General features: G+C 48.6%; 1 protein-coding gene across 1 annotated transcript in view; it reads left to right on the forward strand.

Moving 5' to 3' along the window:
• The first annotated feature begins 11866 nt into the window (after positions 1 to 11866).
• VSIG1 (V-set and immunoglobulin domain containing 1) overlaps positions 11867 to 25683 on the forward strand; it is a 92120-nt gene continuing 78303 nt past the window's right edge. Inside the window, exons 1-2 of the mRNA XM_075323926.1 lie at positions 11867 to 11931; positions 19637 to 19800. Of these exons, the coding sequence (XP_075180041.1) occupies positions 11883 to 11931; positions 19637 to 19800 (213 nt within the window). The 5' untranslated portion in view covers positions 11867 to 11882. The remainder of the gene's footprint in view (positions 11932 to 19636; positions 19801 to 25683) is intronic.

Below are 25683 nucleotides of genomic sequence, written 5' to 3' on the forward strand. Positions count from 1 at the left end.
CTTTGTATGCCCCTATGCCAAGTAGTCAGAAGTGATCATTGATCATGTCTTAATAAACCCATTTAATCAAACAGATGTATCTCATCTGGCTAGGACCAGCTTTGAAAGCTAGAGTCTCATTGTATTAGTAAGGGTGTGTGAAGTATTTGATCTATGCATTGAAGGGTAGTTGTAAATGATGGTTTTGATCAGATAGGAGGGCCTCTTTGATGAGGGGCTAGAGTCTCATTGTATTAGTAAAGGTGTGTGAAGTATTTGATCTCTACATTGAAGGGTAGTTGTAAATGATGGTTTTGATCAGATAGGAGGTCCTCTTTGTATCTATATGTACAGGTTTGACACACTCATTGTAATGGTAAGAAACTTGTCCTGTTGATAAGTCTGTGGGAAGCATTTGATCTCTACATTGAAGGGTAATTGTAATAGTGTTTGTGATCAGATATGAGACCCTCTTTGTATCTATATGTACAGGTTTGACACACTCATTGTAATGGTAAGAAACATGTCCTGTTGATAAGTCTGTGGGAAGCATTTGATCTCTGCATTGATGGGTAATTGTAAAGATGGTTCTGATCAGATATGAGGGCCTCTTTGTATCTATACATACAGGTTTGACATACTCATTGTAATGGTAAGAAACTTGTCCTCTTGGTAAGCCTGTAATGGGCAACTGAATGTAATTAAATTCTGACCAATAAACTTTTTAAATTTTGATAGTGTGTCTGTCTTTCATTTTATACAAACAGTATAAAACACAAACTGCTGCAACAAAACCACACTGAATAAAATGGCATGATTCCAAACAATTACACTAAATCAGATTTCTCATAATCAGCGAATAAAATAGTGGGATCCTAAGCATTTACACTATCAGGATTGCACTATCAAATACCTAATGAAAAGCCTAATCAAAAGCCTATAAAATATAGGGCCTGTCAGGAGAGGGGAGGGGGTGTGTTTAATACACTTTGATAGGGGCGGGGCACCTGTCAGATTTCTTTTTGACGAGACATATGGCCCCCTTACTACTTCCCTGCACCTTGATGTTCTCCTTCTGACTACTATGGATTCCCAATGGTAGTCCACTCCCCGGTGTATGGGTACCGGAGGAGCCCGTTTGCCCGCAGGCACTGGCCCTTGGGTCTCTAGCTTTAGGCGGTAGCTGTATACCCTCACGGTGTGGGCTGTTGCCTTCAATCGGGACTTTTGCTGTTGTGAAACCCCTGGGGTTCCAGTCACATTCGGATCTGACTATTGTCGGCAGCTCCAAGCCTGGTCGGGGTCCGATGGCCCTGCCTGTGTGTGCTGGCTTCACTTCGCTCCCCGGTCGGTACCGGCGGGCCGTCGCCCGACCCCGGTCCTACGGTTCTGCGTTGCTCCACCACTCCTGCAGACGGCCACCACCATCTGCCAACCTTGCTGTCAGTGCCTGGGCCACAAACCCAGACACCCAAGAGCTTGCTCCTCTCACTTCAAACTCCAACACTCAACTGTCACTTTTCCCGCCTCCAGGCCTGTGAACTCCTCGGTGGGTGGGGCCAACCGCTTGGCTCCGCCCCACCTGGTGTGGACATCAGACACTGGAGGGAGGCAACAAGGGTTTTGTGTTTGGCTGGTGTCCCTGTCTAATGGGGGTGGGGGTGTTTGTGTGTTATCTGTGACGACCTGGCTAGTCCAGGGCGCCACAAATGTTCTAGGCAGCACATTGTGATGTGTAAATAGCATATGCATCGCCAAGAACAATAGCAGTCTATGCGTACTGCTGATTCTTTTTGTGAGGTAAAACATTTCACTCCCTGCTTTTTGAAAACGTTTTACCTCAAAGAAGGAATAATTTGCAATCCCATGCTGTAATGTCTGTATACTCTCTTTTGCTTCTTCCCCGGCCCAGGATATGTGGTATAATCAGACCATCTTCCTGTACGGTCAGACACGGCCATTACACAGTACACAGCAGGAACACAAATATATAAGATCTCAGCACAGGAGCATTTTTCTTAAACATATCAAATTGTGGAACTTATTATTATTCCAAGATCCATTGATTAATATGATCTATGTTTGTGGTAATACCCCTTTAAATCTCATGTAGAAAAGCACCTTTAGATGAGCACTGTAAATGATGCTGACTTGCATGTCTCAGTTTCTGTCACATACATAGATTAGATATAATCTTAGTCACGGTTGGATAAGAAATGAGAACAGTACCATTGTGCAGACATTCTAATTTCCTTTTGGTGGTTCTGACAGTTGAGGTTACAGATGGGCTAAACAAGACTACGCTTTCCATAGATCATTGTGCATAAAAATAAGGTACAGTAAAAGAAAGTTTGCATTTGATAAGGAAAAGAAATTTGCATGTAGTATCATGGACGGGCAGGATTTTTCTGGCTCAGTATCTCCATCACACCTTTAATTACACAGTAACTATCAGATCCCCATGTGAAACTGCTGGCTGAGTCACACCGCTCCTGGTACCGGCCACTTCCAAATGGATAACAATTAATTTTCCCGCCTACTGCAGACTCACTTCATTACTTTACTCCACACTGATGTCTGCATGTGTGTATGAATGACTTAACACTTTATGGTTTATTATTCAGATCTTGCAATGTTAAATACAAAAAATCAATTTACATCTAAAGCTAGAAACATAATGAATCTGCACTCCAATTAGCATTTCCAAACTGTGTATTCCGATCCCAGATGCAAAGTTTCATCTACATTTCAGTACAGGCTTCGGGGTACTTTGCACGTTGCGACATCGCTAGCTGATTGTAGCGATGCTGAGCGCGATAGTCCCCGCCCCAGTTCCAGATGCGATATCTTGTGATAGCTGCCGTAGCAAACATTATCGCTACGGCAGCTTCTGTGGCGCCCTGGACTAGCCAGGTAGCCACAGACAAAACACACACACACACACCCACCCCCGGACAGTTACATTAGTCAGACACAAAACCCTTGTTGCCTCCCTCCAGGGTCTGATGTCCACACAAGGTGGGGCAGAGCCAGGCGGTTGGCCCCGCCCACCGAGGAGTTCACAGGCCTGGAGGTGGGAAAAGCAGTCAGTTGGAGTTAGAGTTTGGAGATCAGTTTAGGAGGTGAAAGTGAGAGGTCACGTACTGCAAGTGTCTGGGTTGGAGCCCAGGCACTGAGAGCAAGGTTGGCAGACGGCGGTGGCCATCTTCAGGGGTTGGTGGAGCCGTAAGGACCGGGGCTGGGCGGTGGCCCACCGGTACCGGACCGGGGAACAGAGTGAAGCTAAGCACACCCAGGCAGGGCCATCGGACCCCGACCAGGCTTGGAGCCGCCGACAATAGTCAAATCCGAATGTGACAGGAACCCCCGGGGTTCCCTAACAACCAAGTCCCGATCGAAGGCAACCGCTCACACCGTGAGGACATACAGCCACCGCCACCGGCTAGACGTCCAAGGGCCAGCGCCTGCGGGCAAAACGGGCTCCTCCGGTATCTATACACCGGGGAGCGGACTACCGTTGGGAAGCCATTGGAGTCAACACAGTACACAAAGGTGCAGGGAGAGATAGCCACCATCACCTGTCCGGGGAGAGACACAGCATCCGGCTGCGGGACCCGTCCATCCAGCCGTTTGGTTTACCGGAGACTTTGTGCATCTATTGCTGAGTGAGTACACCCGTGCCATCCGGCACCGCGCCTCGCTGTCCATGCAATCTTGCACCTCACTGACCCTGCCTCCCCGTCACACCACCGGGCCCCGGGACCACCAACCCATACCCATGGAGGGGGAAAACAACATCCCAGCTGCTCCCTACCATCGCTCCCGGGATCCCCGTCACCAGCAGCGGTGGTGCCCAGCTTCACCACAACCCGTGGGTGGCGTCACGGACTAAATCCCCAAACCAAACCACCCCCTTTTCACTCACGGGCGTGGAGCGCCGCTCGAGTCCCCGGATCCGGCCCACCGCTCGAGCCACCGAGCAGCAGCAGCAGCGCCGGGGCCGAGCGTTAGCGAGCGCCGCGCCCCGCCGCCCGCGACACTTCACACGGACTTACCTGCCCTGCGATGTCGCTCTGGCCGGCGACCCGTCTCCTTCCTAAGGGGGCGAGTCGTGCGGCATCACAGCGACGTCACATAAACATCCTGCCCACCTCCTTCCTTCCTCATTGCAGGCGGAGCGCAGGTAAGGAGATGTTCCTCGCTCCAGGAACGAGGAACAACATCTTCTAGGCTTTACACGTTGCGATGTCGTTACCGGCGCCGGATGTGCGTCACTTTCGATTTGACCCAGACGAGATCGCAGTAGCGATGTCGCAACGTGCAAAGTACTCCTTCATCTTGTGTTGTATGTTTATATGGTGGACTTTTAGTACCATAGTCTACTAAGTAGCGTGTGTGTCGCCCGTGGATAAGGGGTACTCAGATCCGGGCCACGAGGTCACTTTTGTGGGTATCACGGTGGCGTGACCCGGTCTGTGATCCCAGGCTCCACAGTAAAAGGGGTTAGGTAAGGGAGATTGTCCGTGACACCACCCACGGTTGTGGTGATGTTGTGACACCACTGCTGCTCTGGACGGGGATCCCGGGAGCGATGACAGGGAGCAGCGTAGTTGTTATGTCCCCTCCGTGGGGAGGGGGGTTGGTGGTCCCGGGGCCTGTGGAGGGTTTTGGAGCTGGCAGGTGGGTTACGGGGCATGGAGAGGTGCAGGGTCGCGGGGGCAGCGCTGTGCTGCACGGCACGGTGGTACTCACTCAGCCAGTAATGATGACACAGTTCTCGGTAAAACACACGGCTGGATGGACGGGTCCCACAGGCGGCTGCGGTGTTTTTCCCCTGACCCCAGGTTGGTAATGTAAGTCCTCTCTTTCACCTCCGAGCACGCTCCTCCTGCAATCCGGTTTCCAGCTGGCTCCCCGATTCAGTACCGGTGGGCCACCGCCCAGCCCCGGCTACCTACGGTTCCACCAACTGTCTGCCCGGCTCCCTGCAGACGGCCACTACCGTCTGCCTCACTCTGCACGAGGGCCCTAGGCTCCAACCTAGGCCCCAGTCTGCGTCTGCCTCTCTGCAGACCTCCTCTCTCTTCCTCTCCTAGGACTTGACTGCACTTGTTTCCTGCCTCAGGCCAGCTAAACTCCTGGGTGGGCGTCTCCATCTCCTGACTCCGCCCACCTGGTGTGTCTGGCTGAGTCCGAGGAAAGGAATCAAGTTTCACTGGGGATGTCTGCTGTGAACTGCTGGGGGTGGGGGTGTGTGTGTGTGTGTTGTTACCTGTGGCCCCTGGCTTGTCCAGGGCGCCACACGTGCACTTGATTTTTTTCATAGGAGGAGTGGAATGCTGTTCCTGTATTTCCTTTTTATGAATTTACATCTAAGGAAAGTTGGGCAGTAAGACAATTAGGCCAAAAATCACCATAAACATTAGTTGGATTGGAGTGCTGGTTGAGATGACTGCGAGCCAAACATTAGGCCAAAGCCTCGTTTAGCCAATTGTTCGGCCAGCAGCCATCTCAGTTTTCTCTCCCATACATACCGTAAGAGCACTAGCTTGGCTGAGAGCTCCTGTGTTCCCTATGGTAAACATCTCTGGTGGCAGTGTAGCACCCAGGGATATGGGGTACTCGGTTCCGGGCAGTGTCTTTCTCTTGGGAATGTCACGTGGGTGGCCGTTACCCGGTTCCGTGCCATAGGCCCTTTTTGTAATGGGATATTTACAGGGGATTTGTGAATAGAGTTTATTTGTGACGCCAGTTGCGGTGTTGCGGCCAAGTATAGGGAGCCGCCGCTGCAGAATGTCTCTACTGGGGCTGATGGTATTAGCAGCTAGTATGGTAGTCCCTCTGCAAGTAGGGTATTGCTCCAGCAGGTGTATGGTGCAGTGGGCGTTGTAAAAAGGAGTCCAGACATGGTCCCCGTCTGTGGTTTGTCCACTTCTATCCGCCTGATGGTAGCGTGAACCCTGTGGGGTTGGAGTCTCTGGTCCTGTCCCCGGTTCTCCCTTTGCTACTGAGTCTTTGGATTCTTTAGGGTCAGCAAGGTCCTTGATGGTCCCCTTTGCTGTGCAGGTAACAGGTCGGCTTGAAGCTCTTTCCTGTCCTAGGGTCCTGTACCTTGTCGGTGCGTAGTTCCGGGAGTACTCCACCATACTCCACCGGCAACCACCTCTCCTGGGTACCAGGTCACTGTCAACCCGAGTCAGGGTGTCACTTCACTTCCATCTTCACACTTCCACAGTCACTACTCAACTGACTACTCTCCACAGTCTGCCCTTCCCACCTGGTCCCTATATATGTGGTTGTAACCATATCCATGCTTACAACCACGTATATAGGGACTGTTAGTTAGTTGCTAGTGGTCATATCCATGGATACCTAAGATACTGTAATGCCCTGCACACGAGGTAGTAGACATGGCTATATCAGGAGAACTAAACTACATTTCTAATTGGAGGTATTTGCTAATATTATTATTATACCTACTACATATTGGGATAGGATCTTGGAAATGGAAAAAACCCCTTTAAGCCCTATGAATTAGTAGAACTCAAAGGCCACATGCCCATGTTGACTATTTTGTGAGTTTTTTACCTCAGTATTTGTAGCCAAATCCAGGAGTGGGTAATAAATCCAGAAGTGGTGCCCGTGCTTCTATTATATTTTTCTGATTGTTCCAGTCCCGGTTTTGACTACAAATACTGAGGTAAAAATCTCACCAATGTGCACGTGGCCTTATGGTATGTTCACACTGTGTCTTTTTCTCACTTTTTTTGAGCAGGTATGTTAACCAAATGGAGAAAAAGCACTTGTTGTTAGAGGAAAAGATTGGTCCTACGGTAGTAAGTTCAATGAGACAACGACTTGCCATTCGCACATGTGGAACAGTTCATATTGACCATCTGTGTGGCCATCTGTGTGACCATCTGTGTGGCCATCTGTGTGGTCATCTGTGTGGCCATCTGTGTGGCCATCTGTGTGTACGTGTGTGTCATCCGTGTGCTATACATGTGCCATCTGCATATAAGTGTGTCATCCGTGTATACATGTGTTATCCGTGTGCCATCCGTGTGACAAAGCACAAGAAATGAATGATCTTTACGTGTTATAGATGTGCAAATATTATAGATAGAGAAACAGATAGATATACATACAGATAATAGATAGATAATAGATATATACAATAGATAGATAATAGATAGTTAGATAGAGTGTACAGCTTTCTATTAAGCAAATAAATACAATTCAAAAAACAATGTGGAGTACCCCCATTTCTGATCACTAGCAAAGGTAAATCAGACAACTGCGGGCAGATATTATCAGGCTGGGAAGGTCAATGGTTTTTAGACCCTTTCCAGATTAAAAATACCAGCCCGCAGCCGCCCTAGAAATAGCACATCACATTAGATGTTCCAATTCTGGCGCTTCACCTTGGCTCTTCCCAATTGCCCTGGTGCTTTAGAAATCAGGGTAATGGTTTTTGGGGTTGATGTCGGATGTGTAGTGTCCAAAAACACAGATGGTATCAAACCCTGGTGTTAGTAATGTATAAGTGTCTATGAGAAAATAAACAAAACATAAAAATAATTTATACTCCCCAAACTTTCCCTTGTTCACCCCTTAGATTAAAAATCCCATGTAGGTCCGCCGTAGTCATGGGAATCTGCCGTAGTCCATTGAATCTGTCGTAGTCCTAAAATGGAAACCTGAAAAAACTCCAGAAACATACAAGCATAGAGAATTAAACAAGACACACCCTTGTTCACCACTTTATTAAAAAATATATATAAATATATATTCTCATGCAAGTCCGATGTAGTCCAGCGATTCTGATGAATAAAGTCTCTTGTAAGATTTTGCTTACACCCACTTCCATGTCAGGCCGCTCTGTTCATTATTGCGACTCTGAACAGCGTTAGTGTTACTGATGTGACCGCTCTTCAGAGGCGCGGGGTCTTGTGCAGCACAGCGTGACCTGAAGTGGCTGTCAGCAAAGTCTATAGAGTGTCAGATCGAAGCTTCATAGACTTTCTTTATTGGAATCGCTGGACGTCGGACCTGCGTGGGAATTTTATTTTATACAGTGGTGAAGGAGGGTAAGTGTGTTGTTTTATTTCTCTGCATTTGTATGTTTCTGAGGTTTTTTTTTCAAGTTTCCATTTGTAAACTACGGGGGATTTGGTGGACTACAGCAAAATTCCCTGGACTACAGTGGACCTGTGTGGGATTTTTTTTAATAAAGTGATAAATGAGGGAAAGTGTCGGGGAGTGTTTTTTCAATAACGTATGTTTGAGTGGTTTTTTTTATGATTATTGGGTTAGTAATAGTGGTTAATAACTCCATTACTAATACCAGGGCTTGGTGCCAGTGTTGTTTTTGAACACTACACAGCTGACATCAACCTAAAAAATAATTAACCCGATTCAGGGCTATGAGGTACTCGGTCCCGGGCCGTATATGTACAGGGATGCTGTGTCACAGTTGTGTAATGGCCGTTGTCCGGTTCCGTGACCCTGGGGACGCTTTTTAATGGGGAATATATACATGGGAATTTAAAGAGTTTGTGTCGTGACGCCACTTGCGGGTTGCGGTTATGGTGATGGAACCGCCGCTGCACAGTCTGTTACCACTGGGGCTGATGGTGATTGCAGGCTGGATGTCAGGTCCTCCTCAAGTAGGGCCGGGCCCCAGGGAGTGAATGGTGGGGATCCGGCACAGACACAAGGGAGACCACACGATTGGGATGTGTGACGCCCCTGAACTAATCAGGGTGTCACAGGGAACTGCACTCCTTTCTCTTACGGTGCAGGACTCACCCTCCATGGTTGTGGGATCCTAACCTTTGGTATTGCTCCATCAGCATTCAAATCCTAACCACACCCCACACCACACCCTGTCAGGCACACCAGTGGGTGGTCTAGTTGGAAAAGAGCCACCCTCCTAGGGGTCAGATAGATTGGTGGGAGGGACATAGTCAGTGAAATGGTAGCCCTCAGAGAGTGAGGAGCTAAGGGAGTTGGAACTCCCTGGGAGACTTTTGTTGAGTCGCAGATGGTGATCTGGGACTGGAGGAGTCGGAGACCCGGTCGTAGGATATTGGAGAAGGGTGCCCAGACTTAGTTTTGGAGAATGGTCGGTACCGGAAAATCTAGTAACCACACTGGTACCGAGCACGCCAGGGAACTGGACCCTAGATCAGGGAGTAGCTTCACGCAACCTGATAAAGGATAGTCTCTTTATGAACTTTCCCCAAGAGCTCAGAGATCGAAGGCACCAACACAACGAGGGGGATAGGGCTTTCCAGCTTATGCGGCCCACTGAGATCCCAAGTGTCAGCCATTGAGAGCACAGCTCCTCTAATTGTAGGGAGCGGGACCCCCAAAGCTCCAGGCTGAGGGGTCACTCAGAATAGTCTAAACATAGTGCATGGAGGCAGGTCCAGAACCATCAGCAATACAAACGGGGATGGATACTCGGACGAGCTCCCCTGAGTGGCAGCGGCACCCAGAGACTTGGTTTACTCCTGTGCGAGAGTCTGCTTAATGGTCACACCAACACCCACATGACCTGAGTGAGTATGCTGCATTCCCCTGAATCTCCTCGCCTGGCCTGCACCACGCTCCCCTACACCTCCACCATCCAGAGTCCCGGGGCCTACCCTACCCGTGAAGGGAACGTCATCTGGCTGCCCCGCTCCATCTCCCCTGGGTACTCCCATCGGCAGCGGCGGTACTCCCCTTACTGCGAACCATGGGTGGCGTCACAAACACTAAACCCCCTGTAAATAGTCCCCCTTTTATTTTCAAGTGGCCGTAAGCCCCCAGGTCCGGAGACCCTCAAGCCACAGCAACCCCGGATCCGAGCAGTCCAACTGCTGCAGGGGCGGTACAGATGCAGTGCATCTCCTATTTTACTCACGTCGGTGTTGAGCTTTAGCACTGAGGATGGCTGGTTCAGGCCCCTGGTCCCTTTCGTCACAGTGCCGGTGTGGTGACCTGGTAGTCTCTATCCCTGGCACCTCTCACTGGTTGGTGGGACCCTGTAGCCTGGTGTGTTTTTGGGTCCCTTACTGTCTGTCGGCAGTCTCCCGTCTGTACAGCGGGCAGTGCGAACCCTGTAGGGTCGGTGTTCTGTTCCGGTCCCTGGCTCAATCTTTACTGCTGGTGCCCCAGGTTCTTGGGTCAGTGACGTCCATGAAGGTCCCCTCACTGTGCAGGTATTTGTCACGTTGCCTAAATCTGTCGCCTGACCTTGGGCCCTGTGTCCTGTCGGTGCTCTGGTTCCAGGGGTACCTGGATCTACCCTCCCTGGCAACCATTCTTCTGTGCCACCTAGGTCACTGTTATATGACCCCGTCTGGAGACACGTCCGTCCCCTTCAACTGGCACTACCGGACTCCCCTTGTCGTTCTTGTCTGAGTGTCTGTTTGTCCCCTCCCACCGGACTGTCGGCTAGTGGACTGGACTGGCTCCACTTCTGGGCAGCCATCCATTGGGTCCCGGACTAGTCAGTCATCGATAATGGGGAGTGAGGAACTGGGGATGTTATGTGTTTTGGTGGTAACGGCACTGGTCTTCCAAATCCCTGGGGGTAGGCCCTGTATCTTTGTCAGGATGCAGTACCTAGTAGTGCCCTGGGGGGTTCAGGGTCGCTACAAAAGCACCATGGCAATTGGGAAGAGACGAGGCAAAGCACCAGAAATGGACCATCTAATGTGATGCTCCACTTCTGGGGTGGTTGCGGGCTGGTATTTATAGCCTGGGAAGGGTCAAATAACCATTGACCTTTCCAGCCTGATAATACCAGCACGCAGCTGTCTGCTTTACCTTTGCTGCTTATAAAAAATGGAGGGAGACCCCATGTAAGTTTTTCATGTCATTATTTATTTATTTGGTAAATAGAAACTGTACAGTCTATCAATCTATCTATCTATCTATCTATCTATCTATCTATCTATCTATTAATCAATCAATCAATCATTTATCTCTATCTATTTATCTATCTATCCATCTCATCTTTAACACATAAAAATCATTATCTTTTTTAATGCATTTAATTCTGGTACGTCACATGAATGACACACGGATGTCACACGGATGCCAACCAAGTGCTGTACGTGTTTTTCACAGACCTATGGACTTTAGTGGACCTTTTCCATTCTTAAAAATGTAAATACATTTGAATACGAGAAGAACGGAGCTGCGTCTCCAGGTTCCTACGTGCCACACGTTGTGTTGGCCAGGACTGCCGCAATGTTAAGGACCTTTGGTGACATTATGGTCACATGAACGTGATGTCACCAAAGGTCTTTCTGCAGGCTTAACATCAGAAACTGCGTGATAATGCAGAATTTATCACTGTAGTTTGTGCTTGAAACTCTGGGGACCTCTAAGAGGCTGGGGACCCTGGGAAGTTGCACAGTTTGCCCACCCCTAATGCTGGCCCTGCAATGCTTTATAGGAATGGAGACAAATCTGTTAAAGTGATTTGCAAAGTTTTATAACTTTCCATGCTGAACTAAATTATTGAAGTAAAAAAAAGGTTTAGTAACTCTTTAATTATTTGGTTGCTGATTTAAGGTACACATTATAATACCCCAAAGATTCAAGATGTTAAAACCACCCACAGTCCAATGAATGTATAATGTCCTCCAAAAACTCACAGGGGTTAACACAGAACACAAATATTGCAGGTGCACACACCCTGAAATAAAGCTCAACTGAAAATACAAAACCCCGCAGAGCCTTACTAGGAGACGTCTGAGGAGTGTTTTTGATAAAGGCAGTGAAAAGCCCTTGTTGACTTGTTGATGCGCGGCGATAAGAGGAAACATTGGGTAGAAGTCATAAGTGGTTCAAACTAGACCAAGGCAGCACCTGGCTCATCGCGCTTTGGATATTTTAGCAGGATGTTACCGCCTTGTTTTAGGATTTTCGTACTCTTATGGACTTTTATAGGTAAGTAAAAAAAATTGCAACCTAGAAAGAAAACGTATAATCTTTTCTTTCTGAATACGTGTGAAAGAGGCGCTTCGTCACTTGGAAGAAAAGTGGCCTGTAACTGTTTATTGAAGTTGTAGTCTTTCGTTTTAAAAAAATTAACTGTATATATGCTGGTTTAGGAATGTGTTAATACATTGTGGAAGCTGCAATGTTTAACCTTTTAGTCAACATATGGCCACTTGGAGTACAATTATTCACCTCTCGTCCACTAAACTAGCACCTAATTCAAGAAAGGTATCCAGACTAATAATTCAGCAGATTGGCTACCATCAGGCTCGGAATGACCCACAGGGGAATCATCTGGTGGGCTCCTGTACTGGAGTGAGCAACGTACCCCCCAATATGAGCAGGGTATGGCCCCATTACATTAACCACTAAGTAGAGAAAAAAGCAGCATCTCATAATTCACTCAACAAGCTACCCAGTGCATTGTTACATAGAAGTGCAGATAAATGTGTGAATGAGGCTAGCTGAACAGTGGGCTCCCAGAGTCAGTGTTACTGGTGGGCCAGTACAGATAAATGTGTGAATGAGGCTAGCTGAACAGTGGGCCCCCAGAGTCAGTGTTACTGGTGGGCCAGTACAGAGAAATGTGTGAATGAGGCTAGCTGAACAGTGGGTCCCCATAGTCAGTGTTACTGGTGGGCCAGTACAGATAAATGTGTGAATGAGGCTAGCTGAACAGTGGGCCCCCAGAGTCAGTGTTACTGGTGGGCCAGTACAGATAAATGTGTGAATGAGGCTAGCTGAACAGTGGAACCCCAGAGTCAGTGTTACTGGTGGGCCAGTACAGATAAATGTGTGAATGAGGCTAGCTGAACAGTGGGCCCCCAGAGTCAGTGTTACTAGTGGGCCAGTACAGATAAATGTGTGAATGAGGCTAGCTGAACAGTGGGTCCCCATAGTCAGTGTTACTGGTGGGCCAGTACAGATAAATATGTGAATGAGGCTAGCTGAACAGTGGGCCCCCAGGGTCGGTGTTACTGGTGGGCCTTTGGCAGCTCAGTCCGACACTGGATACCATATTACAGCAGCCTGTGGCAAAATGGTCCATATTCCACTGTTCCTCCAATCCAGTTCATCTGTGCTGGTGGCGAAGCCATGTTTCCTCAAGACATAGTGGATGTTGTCCCTCCATATTTATCTGCCTGGGTATAAATAGATCTGTATAATCATTCAGTAATTTGATCACCTTCAAACTGTCGTTTCTCCAAAGAAATATCCAGAATTTAGCTCATTTTATTTCATACAGCTATCCTACCCTTCTCCTAAACGCATTGGTCATTTGCCTCTGAACCTTCTCCACTGGGTCTTTCTCGTAGACGGGTGTCCAAAATTTCACACTAGTGACGGACAATTTTTAATAAACTACATCCACACCTCTAAGACAAATTCCATGATTTTATTCTTCTTGGCAGAAGCTGTTTGGCACTGCTTTCATTTATTATCTATTAAGACCCAAATGCTTTCATATTTTTAATATAATAGCAGGAAGGAGGATCTCATGCAGCGATCAAAAAAACCCCAGGTACGATATCCATAGGAACAGAGGGTGAACATAAGTGGATTTATTGATAATGCTAAAACAACATGTTTTGGCCACTTTGAGCCTTCATCAGGTTGAAAATATGGATGAAAAAGTTCAATTTGCATAGACAGAAGTAAATTGAACATTTGTATCCTTATTTTTAACCTGAAGAAGGCTCAAAATGGCTAAAACGCATTGTTTTAGTATAATTATCAAGAAATCCACTTATGTTCAGTTTTGTTCTTCCCTTCCCCTGTTGTCTTCGCTTACAGGGGAGCCCTTCATTTTATTTTCAATATAATGACATTTATATCTTAATCCTAAGTGCATAATCTTACATTTATCTAAATAACACTTGTCATCCCAAAGCGTATGTATGTACACAGGAGGTACCTACCACTAGTGACAGAGCAGGAAGCTATAGTATTACTGCATCACAAATGAATGGAGTCATTACAAAATATAAAGCATTTTAATTTTTTTTCCCATAACTGAATAGTATATGCCACAATAAGAATCTTTGTAATATTTCTTATTATTGAAATCTGCTTCTTTCTCCTTTGGGACTGATCTTTTATTCTCATAATTTTCAATTGACAGATACAATTTATCTACAGTGAACACAGATATTCAACATTACTCAGATAGGAGATGTCAGTTGGTGCTCATAAAGTTCTATTGGGACCTGTTAGTGTTGTTTCATGAGAACTTGCAGCAGAATGACTGTCTCTGCCTTTAGCTCCTCCCTGTAGAATTTAAAAAGCACCAACTGTCAACTACTATCTCAGTAATGGGAAAATCTGTCTTCACTGATTACAATACAGATACCACCCCCCCATGAATTAAGAGTGAGTGAAGAGTACAGGAGGAGAAAGAAGCAGATTTCTCCTATAAGATGTATTATAAAGTTACTTATTTTCATGTGTACAATTAATTTATTAAAGAAATATTCAACTGATGTGTACTATTTAAATGTTGACTTAAATACAAATCTAATCCAAAATTGATGTCCTTTAATAAAGACATATTAGCAGTTTTGACTGGTGGGAGTCAGGTGCTTAGATCCCTACCATTTGCTAAAACAAAGATTGACTGCCAGGTTTTCTATTGAGCCCATCTTTAGCCTTGGCTATGTGTGACGCCCTGGCAAAAGCAGATAGTCAGTTAGGCCCCTGCATAACACCGTTCCCTCATTAGGAAACACACAGCCAACCAGAAAACCTAGTCACCCCCCTTAAAGAAAGATAGACACACCAGTGGGCGTGACCAGGCGGTTGGGACACGCCCACCCAGGGGTCTAGACAGCCCGGGGCGGGAAAAACAGTTAGTTCAGTCTAGAGTCAAGGTCAGAGAGGAGTTTGGAGTGGAGTGTGGGCTGGAGCTAGGGGTAGCTCCAGCAGTGAAGTCCAAGTTGAACGGTACCAGGGTAGGAGCCCTGGTGCCACTGGCTAGGAGGCAGACAGTGGTCTCCATCAGCAGGAGACGAGAAGATGGCTCGGTGGAACCGCCGGTACCGACACGGTTAACCGACCCAGAAACCGTAGCACAAAGGGGGGTACTCGGACCCTGAAGCCAGGACCAGAACCAACTGGAGCTGGTTAATTAACCGATTGAGGCCAGCATAGAGGTCCTGTCCCACCCAAAGACCCTCATAGAAGACAACAGCCCACCGATTAGGGATAAGAGGTCACCGCCAGGGCCCATAGATCCCACGGGCCAGCGTCTGCGGGCACCGCTTCTTAGGCCACATCCAGCCGGGAGCGGACTCCTGAGTTTCAAACTAGGAAAGTCCACCTTTCACACAGCAGTGCAGGACAAGGATAGAGACCACCAGCCGGGTGGGGGACCAGAACGCAACCGGCCGCGGCACCGGCTACCATCACCTTGGTTTACCAGAGACTTCTGTGTTTTACTAACTGAGTACACCAGAACCCCCTGCGGTCGCCATCCCCTGCACGCACCAACCGGGTCCCGTGGCCACCATCCCTGCCCACGGAGGGGTTAACAACTTGCTGCACAACATCTCACCAAGGGTGCCCCGTAACAGCAGCGGTGGGTGGCGTCACGAACTTAATACGGCCCAGCCCGTACGTATACGTCCCCCCATTTATTTGGCGTGTCCGCGAGACCTTCGGGTCCGGAGACCCTCGAGCCACCTCCCCTGAAGGCCCGGATCCGAGCAGCAACCGGCTGCTGGCACGGGGGCGGCAGGTATGTGCTTCTGCCCTTCTTTTTAGTGATTATTGGGCATCTCAGTGTCTGGTCTCCCACCAGTGAAACGTCCTGACTTGTCTTCATGACATGTCAAAGATTTTGTATTTTTGTACAGGTGAGGGGTTACCCTGCAAGCAATTGTAACACCTGCCTGGATCCACAGACTCAGACGGCTGTAATGGACAGGATAGAGGGAAGCCACTCACCAAGTAGGACCCCCAGAACCCTGAAACCCTTTAACCCCTATACAGGGATTTGGAATTACACAGGGCCCTGGAGATCACTACCTGAGGAAGGCAGCAGTCCGAGAGAGTAGTCGTCAGGCAGAGTCAAACCAGGAATTGCAGAACAGGGACAGAATCGGTAGGCAAGGACGTAATCAGAAAACGTAGCAGAGGTCAAATCCGGATCAGGCAGCGAGGTACATAAACAGCAGGCAGGAGAGGTAGTCAGAACACAAGCAAAAGTCAGAACACCAGAATCACAAAGCAGAACAAGGCAGAACAGGAGTCAGAATATCAGAACTATCTCTGGCAGTGGTCAGCAGACAGGAGGGGAATTAAGAAGGGTGTGATGTCTTCCCATTGGCTGTAGCTGAATGATGGTAACTTCAGCTGGAAGACACACGGCACCTATAGTCAGCCAGTAGTACTGCAGATCCCAAAATAAGCCAGCCCAGTGGATGAGCGGAGCCTGCGCCCACCGGTGCCGCTGGCATCGACTCCTCTCCCATCACCATCCACAGTAGGAATACGGCGTCGCCTGGCAATCGAAGTAGAAGTCGCTGGAGCGGACTCCGGTGGTGACGTAACAGCAATCTGCAGGGCGATTTCTTATATGGATAAAATTTGTTGCCCACAATCATAAATTTAATGAGAACATCTCATATTTCCATCAATGACAAATCAGAAATGGTTTTGCATAAATCAGATTTTAATGATTTCTACGGCAATACTCAACATCCACTAAAAGGTTTTCAATATCCAATTTTTGAATAAAGCTGGTGGTGAATATAGTAACTTATATTCTTTATATTCAACACTGCAAATAAACCATCACAAAAGCTAAAACCTCAAGTAGGAACCTAATAGAGATTGGAAAAATAAGTGAATCTATAAATATACTTAATATAGTATAAGGGTAAAGAAAGCAATAAAAAAGGCAGTAGGAGAAATTGCCCCTCATATGTTTCTATACTGAGCCGTGTGTGAGCATGAAGAAGGCACTCATCATTTCCTAAAAGGATCTAAGCCAGTTTTGGGATTCTGCTGAAAGACCAAGCATCTACATCATGTATTAGGGAAGAAATTTCGAGTTTTTCCATGTTCATGGTGTCATTGAATAAGCTCAAGCTTTTCTTAAGGCCCCCCATACACATTAGACTAATTTTGGTGGAATCTGCCAATATCGACAAGTTTGGCCAACAAACCAATGTGTATGGACAACAGATGGTCAGGAGATAGTAAATCAGGCATATTCAATTTCAGATTTTTGTTCTCCCGGAGATAAGCCATCACCAGAAATGTTTGGCAATGCTTTTCTCATAGCAAACATAGAATAAATGCTCAATACTGTCACGGCTTGGAGTAGTTGGCCTTGGCTGGGTAGTATTGAGATAGCTAGGTACAACATTTCCAGTCACTACCTTTGCTGGAGGTGAAAGGGGACAGAGTCTTCCAATTTGTAGTAAAAACCTACAAGAAGACAAGGAAGCTGGGAAGCTGTGATGTCAAAGTCTAGCCTATCTCAAACCAGTGGTTATTAAATAATGCAGTAAGGCGCCCGAGTCAAGATGTAAACCCTGTATGGCCATTAAGGCGATCCCAGCACAATAGTGATAGTGAGGATTGAAACGTCAGCTCACAGCAGCCTCCTTGATGAACAGGACAAAGCTGTGGGGGGTCTAGAAGAAAACTGAAACTCAATGGATACCCATTATTTAGTCTAGGATTATAACATAAATATAACATACACATGTAAAGAGTCGCTTGATGATATTGATCACCGTCTGGGAGGGTGATGTCTCTGTTCAATGTAGAAAATGTTAGTGAAAAACTAATTATGGACTCTGTGGTCTCTTCATGAAGGATCTCATCTGACCTTAGAAAATAACTTTTTTTAGGAAAAAAAATCTAGTATCCTCAGGAAAAGTGTTCATTTTGGCAGCCGCCAAACTATTCAACAAGCTTAGAGTTTTAAGATTCCAGGATAAAGATTGTCTACAGTCCTGGGAAGAGGCAGAAAAATACATCTTATAGAAATTATGAAGATGTGAGATCATATTGATCCCTAGGTATTTTATAAAAATTGAAAAACATTCAATGAAGAATGTTGACCCAGAAATAGTAGAGGAAGTTTAAATGGCTCTCCTGATTTCGGAAATCTTCTGTCTCCCGGGCGCAGTTTAGTTCAAAACAAACTGTTCTGTATTCACCCACCCCTTGTCCAGTGTTCAGTATCCCGTGCTGCTCCCATTGTCTGTTAGTGTCATCATTTCTGATTTTACGTCACTAGTGCTGCAGCCAATGAGTGCAGAAGAAGGACAGAAGACGTGTTCACTTTGTGCTGCTGCTGAAGACTTTCTAGAGGAAGGTCCAATGCAGTTCAAAGCCATTACAAACTCCTTCTTTAGGAGGAATGTGATTCTTCGCCTGAAGAAGAAGCTTGTAATGACTTTGAAATGTAGTTAATAAAAACATTTATCTCCACTACTGAGTCCTGAATCTTCCCTTGTAAAGTCTTCAGCAGCAGCATGGAGTGAACACGTCATCTGTCCTTTCTCTGCATTGTCTGCACTGTCCTCTGCACTCCCGTTTCTGCAGTAGCTGATCCATTATTAAGCTCATGTCTTGTTGTGTGTTACAAGACTTGAAAAGGTGAGCTTTCTTCTTTCTCTTTTTTTCTGTTTTTACCAGATAAGACCCTATTTTGCACCTTTCCTTCGTTCTTTCACTGACCTCCCTGATTGACTGCAGGGCTGGCAATGCAACTCTGATTTATGCATATTGATTATAAAATTGCTAAGATCACTAAATTCTTAGAATATGTAAAGAATAACAGGAACAGAAGTTACATGGGATGATGTATAAAGGCAAGTTAGGCGGGCTTCACATCAGCGGTATTCTGCCACAATGCCGGATCCGTCAGAAATGCGGTACAGTTCACTACAGTTAAATGGCATTGCGGCAAGATAAGGTTACATGCGACCGCGGCTGCATGTGACCTTATCTTGCCGCGATTCCACTGTATTGAACTGTACCGCATTTCTGACGGATCCGGCATTGCAGCAGAATACCAATGATGTGCACGCAGCCTTACCTGCATTTAACAGTAGTTAGGCCTCAGAGTGTAAGATATCATTGTGGCTGGACTCCCCCTTTAACAGAGTGCTTATTTTATGTGTCAACCTTAGATATATGGGAGACATAAAAGCGCAAAAGGGCTATAACGAGGGATAAGCGAAAGGTAATGAGCCAAGACTTTCTCCCCTGGAAGGGTTGTGCAGCAGCTCCAGAGATAAAAATGATGCTTCAGTGGAGAAAAAAGGGTTAACACCGCGCTGCCGTAAGAAGAAGATTTCAGATAGGATCCTGGATAGTGATTTTATTCTACGCGTTTCGGAGATAAACTCCTTCCTCCTTGAATGGTGATTATTTCTGAGGAAGGAGTTAATGTCCGAAACGCGTAGAATAAAATCACTATTCAGGATCCTATCTGTAGTTTTCTTCTTACGTCAGCATGGTGTTAACTATTTTTTATCCACTGAATGTGTCAAGTTTAGGCATGGAAAGTGGCAAATCTTGTTGAAAAATCCTCATGCACAATATATTTTGATAGGCCTTTTTTCTTCCATAGTTTAGATGAATGTACAGATACCAGTGTGATTAGAAGAAAATTAATGCATGTTCCATATTTTAGGAGTGGTGCACGCTGTGCAAGTCACTATACCAATTTCTGTGGTGAACGTAACAGTGGGACAGGCTGCAATTCTCCCCTGTACATACACGCTTTCTGAATCCAGTACTCGCAATCTTATTACACAATGGGATTTTATAGAAGCCGTCTCACAGGATAGTGTTACGGTAAGTATAACAAATTAATGTTATTACTGATTTACCTTGCATATGTGGAGTCAAACAAGGCTTTATTTTATCTGGGGTACAAATTCAGTTCACTGCCCTACCCTGACCAAGGCAAAGTAGCTTGCTGGCACTGTCGTCTCCCCACACTCTGTGAAGCTACCACAACTTAGGACACTTGGCCAAAATCCACACTTAGGGCCTCATTTGGACATCCACGCACCACAGTCCATGTACAGCATAGCTGCAGGTCTCCTGACCCAAATGTGACAGAGTATATGCCTATACTCGGACATCTGAATGAGGCTTAATGAGTGGCTGATACCATCAAATGTTTATGCTAGAACATTTGTGGTATAGCTAAAAATATATGGTGCAGATCAATGGCGTAGCTAAGGGTTTAGCTCCGGGGGGGGGGCGAAACATCTGAGTGGGCCCCTAACTAGGTAACCATGCTAACTACGGTGGCATAGAGTAAACGTGGGTATAGTGGAACCTCAGCAGATGACACTGATATTACCATTAATATGGTGACTATATAGTGGTAGATATCAGTTCTCAGCACATACAAGAGATTACAATACACTTGTAAGGGGTGGACGGACCCCTTACACGGAGGCGCAGTTTCCCCCCTGAAGATGCCCCATGCTGGGGTAGCTAAAGATGTTAATGTTGATGGTGTTTTACAGTATTAACGGGTTTTCCCCCTCTAGATGTCAGGGTGGGACGGCTGTCCCCATAGAAACAGTACAGGAGAGAGGAGGAGCCGGACAGTCTAGGGGGAGTGTGGGAGGTCGCTGTAGTAAAATCGAGGGAGAGGAGTTTAGTTTCTGCTGGGACGGGGGAGAAGGAGCATCGGGGGCAGAGTGTGGGAGCGACTGCGGCAGATAGCCAGAGAGAGAAAAAGAAAAGTGTCCCGATCGGGAACCAGCAGTGTACAGGTGGGACCCGAAGAGGCCTAGCCGGCGAAGCAGAAGTTTGTGGGTCAAGTCTGCAGTAGCCGTAGTGTGAGCCTAGGTGAAGGAAATGAGAGTAGCCGGGCAAGGCCCCGGAACAGAGGAAACAGGAACAGTTTCCCCGACAGGAATTGTGATTTGACACTGCAAGATTTGTGTACCGAGACTGTTTTGAAATTATGTGTAATAAAATGCCTTGTGGTTCAGCTGAAGCCTGCCTACGGAGTTTTCCTGAGTCTGACAGCGTGCTCCTGCCATCCACACTCTGCCCCACACAACATTCCCCTGTCCCAATAGTGACGGCTGGGTCGGGGGTTAGCCTGATACATGAAGTGGCCATCACAGCGTCTCCCAAGGGGCGTAGTCGGCAGGATCCGGACTATCTGCGGAGGGTCCCGATCCAAGAATGTGAAGATCAAGTGGTGCCTAAGGCGTTGGATCAGTCGCAAGACGGCGCTAAGATGGCCACCGTCTTCACGAACACAGTGAGCGCGCGGAAAATTGTCGCCAAACGGAAAACCCTGAGCTGGCCGGCGAAGAAAAAGAAGTGCAGAGTGCGCCGCCCAAAGAGGGGAGGTACTGGCCCCAAGATGCTGCAGAAGACTAGAGACGTGGGCGGCGTTGCAGAAAAGAAGAGGCGTCGCCTATGCTGGGTCGACCTGGTGAGTGAGGCCAGGGGTGGAGTGTATGCAAGAGCGGGAAAAGAAGGCCCGCCTCCACCTTCCCCAGCGCCATTACAGGAAGAGCCGCAGGAGACGCCAACTCAGCAGCTGACTCTAAGTGAGATGGAGACGCAGACAAAGCAGCAAGCTGCAGCGGGCGTGCTGGTGACAACCAGCCTGGGAAGAGGACGCCCGAGGCAGAGCTTAGTAGAGGAGGCACCCACCATAACGTTACCGGCTGTGCCAGGAGGTCCGGAGTGGCCCACAAAAGTTACGTGGGTCACTTTGTGGGATGCCGTGACCGGTGAAACATCCACGGAAGTCCGGGCCACTTACAAGACTCAACTGCAGCCGGGAAGCGAGGCATTGTGAACACCCCTCCAGAGGCCGGAGGTGGTTACGCCAGCCAAGGTAGGACCTCCAACCCCCACAGAAGTTCCGGCCCCAGGAGAGCAACATGTCCCGGAGCTTGAAGAAGATGAGTGGGGATTTTTCTGGGAGCCGGTAAACCCGGCGCCCCTAACCCGACGACAGTCCCCGCCGTCTGAGATAGACCCGGTGCAAGAAAGGCTTCTGGCCGAGACCGTGGCCGAGGAGCCTGATGCCGGACTGTGCAAATACTCCCCCCGTGACTGTTACGGAGATCTTATTGTCTGTTGCTTCCCGCCTACAAAGACCGGGAGTGCTGGGAGAGCCTCCGGGCAGAAGACCCGCTAAGACCGGGAGCGCCTGTTGAGGGCCTCCGGGCAAACATGCTACAAAGACCGGGAGCTCCCTTGGAGGGACTCCGGGCGCCGGACTTGTGTGCCCATTGGTTGTGGTTTTTTTTTATGTGAAGGTTTTAAAGTTTTATAAAGAGATTGCCTTGCTGGTTAGGTTTTGTCTTACAGATACGAGCCTTGCCGGGAGGCTAAGGCAAAAAGAGGGGAGGAATGTAAGGGGTGGACGGACCCCTTACACGGAGGCGCAGTTTCCCCCCTGAAGATGCCCCATGCTGGGGTAGCTAAAGATGTTAATGTTGATGGTGTTTTACAGTATTAACGGGTTTTCCCCCTCTAGATGTCAGGGTGGGACGGCTGTTCCCATAGAAACAGTACAGGAGAGAGGAGGAGTTGGACAGTCTAGGGGGAGTGTGGGAGGTCGCTGTAGTAAAATCGAGGGAGAGGAGTTTAGTTTCTGCTGGGACGGGGGAGAAGGAGCATCGGGGGCAGAGTGTGGGAGCGACTGCGGCAGATAGCCAGAGAGAGAAAAAGAAAAGTGTCCCGATCGGGAACCAGCAGTGTACAGGTGGGACCCGAAGAGGCCTAGCCGGCGAAGCAGAAGTTTGTGGGTCAAGTCTGCAGTAGCCGTAGTGTGAGCCTAGGTGAAGGAAACGAGAGTAGCCGGGCAAGGCCCCGGAACAGAGAAATCAGTAACAGTTTCCCCGGCAGGAATTGTGATTTGACACTGCAAGATTTGTGTACCGAGACTGTTTTGAAGTTATGTGTAATAAAATGCCTTGTGGTTCAGCTGAAGCCTGCCTACGGAGTTTTCCTGAGTCTGACAGCGTGCTCCTGCCATCCACACTCTGCCCCACACAACATTCCCCCTGTCCCAATAGTGACGGCTAGGTCGGGGGTTAGCCTGATACATGAAGCGGCCATCACAGCGACTCCCGAGGCACCCCCAGCCCCCCGTTACACAGTTATAGATGGTGACTTACAGCTGACGTTCCTTCGGATGGAATTGTTCACTTTTTCCGTCTTTTCCATCTTGCCCAGACCGACATGACAACTTCTTCCAGCTACAACTCGTCTACAGAGATTACAACACAGACACTTCTGACTTATCACATTTCTGGCACTGTCCCCATCTAATCCCAACCTGCACAAACTCCTCATCCTGCAGTCACTCCAATACTGAGCCGGTGCTGCTGTATGTGTCCCTATTACTGCACAAGCCTTGTGACACAAAAACCGTGCTCCTCTTACTACCCCACATAGTAATGCCACCACTGTGCCCCCTCACATACTAATTACCATCTAAAGGGCACAAAAGAGGCATTTTACCATGTAAAGGGCACCGTGGTGGCATAAATATGTGGAGGGCACAGTGGTGGCAATATTATGGGGGCACAGTGGGGGCATTAGTATGTGAGGGGGCACAGTGGTGGCATTACTATGTGGGGTAGTAAGAGGAGCACGGTTTTTGTGTCACAAAGCTTGCCCCTCTTACTATTGCCCCTCTGACTATTGCCCCCTTACTATTGCCCCTCTTACTTACTTGCCCCTCTGAATTGCCCCTAGAAAATATTAATGCCCTGTAAAAGTGACCTAGAAAGGTGCCCACATTTTGCTCCTAGAAAGTAATAATGCCCCCAATGTGCCTGTGACAGTCACAATACCCTTAGTGCCCTTATAGCAATAATGGTTCAGTTAAGTGTCCACTTAACAGTTAATAATGTCACCCCATGTACAGTTCGTCTATACACAGTATGAAGCCCCTATACCTTCCCTATACACGGTATGATGTTCCCATAGCTACTCATATACACCTATACACAGTATGATACTGTAGCACCCCTGAACCCATCAGGGTGCTACAAGGTTCTGTATCCCCACCCAGGATGCAGAGCCTACCCCCTTAGGGATCCAGAACCCCAGTGCCAGTACCACCAAAAACCCAGGTAATCCCAGTTTTTCCCCAACAATCCCCCATACAATGGTACCCAGCTAGGGTGGGACCAATGGATGGCCGCCTAGAGGTGGAGCCACTCCAGTCCACTAGTTGACCAGGTGGGAGGGTCATACTATGGAGAGTAGTCAGACAACAGTTGACAGGCGAGGAGTGAAGGTGGAAGTGTGACGCCCTGGACCCCAGGGGTCACAGGTAATAACACCTACCACATTACACCCCCCCCACCCCCTGTGAGGACATACCCGTCACCCGAAAGGGAGACCTGATGCCTCTCTCAGGACCAGTAGGGCACACCAGGTGGGCGGAGTCAGGCTTTCCTGAGGCAGGAAATACAAACAGATAAGTTGTAGAGTGTGAGAGTGACATGAGGTGTAGAGGAGCAGAGCTGTCAGGGACCCGGGTAGGAGCCTGGGACCCTTGGAAATGTCAGGCAGGCAGACAGTGGTGGCCGCCTGCAGGAGTACCGGTACAGCAACCGGCGGAACCGTAGGGACCGGACCAGGGTTGGAGCCCGCCGGACCTGAACCAGGGAGTCAACCGTGTACCGGAGCACTAGAAACCGAGTACTCAGACCCCATCCTAGCTTAGAAGCCACTGAGTTTAGGCAAATTGACTGATTGCTGGCTGGACCTCACGGGTTCATCCACACCCAAAGTGCCGAAAGAAGGCAAAAGCCCACCGATACCGGGTGAGTGCCACCGCCAAGGGCCAAACATCCGACGGGCCAGCGCCTGCGGGCAACTGAGGGCTCCTCCGGCAGCTCAACGCTGGGGAGCGGGCTACCACTGTCCAGGCAGGGGAGCCGAAAAACCACAACCAGAGGTGTAAGGGAAAGGGGCCACCATCAACCTCACAGGGAACACGAGCAGCCGGCTGCGGGACCCGACCATACCCGAACTTTGGTTTACCAGTGACTCTGAGTGTGAATTAATCGTGAGTACACCAGTGCCATCCAGGCACGACACTGCACCGCAGCACAGCACCCTGCACCCCAACAACAACATCAGTTCCCCCACCGGGCCCCGGGACACACCGCCCCTACCCACGGAGGGGCTAACATCTAGGCTGCGGCCGCAACACCGATCCCGGACGAGCCCGCCTTCACTCCAGCTGCAGCGGTGGTGCATCCCATCACCACGACCCGTGGGTGGCGTCACGACCCGTGAGATGACAGCGCGGCCCTCCCCGGCTGCGCGCCTCGTCCCGCACCACCACCACCACCCCATGGCCTCCTCTTAACAGAGCGAGGTGGCCCCCGGTCTGGAGGCGCTCGTGCCACCGACAACCCGAGCCCAGACCTCGAGCGGCTCGGCCCGAGCAGCGGAGAAGCGGTCGGGCCCCTCTCAGGGCGGTACACATCGACTCTTCTGGCGTCACGAACAGGATTCGGACAGTCCACTTTCCTGTGGAAGTGCGACTTAGAAGTTTCCGTCAGCGGCGTCCTGCCGAAAAAAAGTTGAAGTCACGCCATCTTGGCGCGAAAGTTTCCCGCTCGAGTCGTCTTCCCCGAGCAGTGAAGGCACGAAAGTGAAGCCCCGCCCCTGAAGGAGGAGTGCTAAGAGAAAACCAAGGGGGAGGCGGGCGAGAAGGCT

The sequence above is a fragment of the Anomaloglossus baeobatrachus genome, chromosome 9 (genome assembly GCF_048569485.1).
Source record: "Anomaloglossus baeobatrachus isolate aAnoBae1 chromosome 9, aAnoBae1.hap1, whole genome shotgun sequence".
Lineage (NCBI taxonomy): Eukaryota > Metazoa > Chordata > Amphibia > Anura > Aromobatidae > Anomaloglossus > Anomaloglossus baeobatrachus.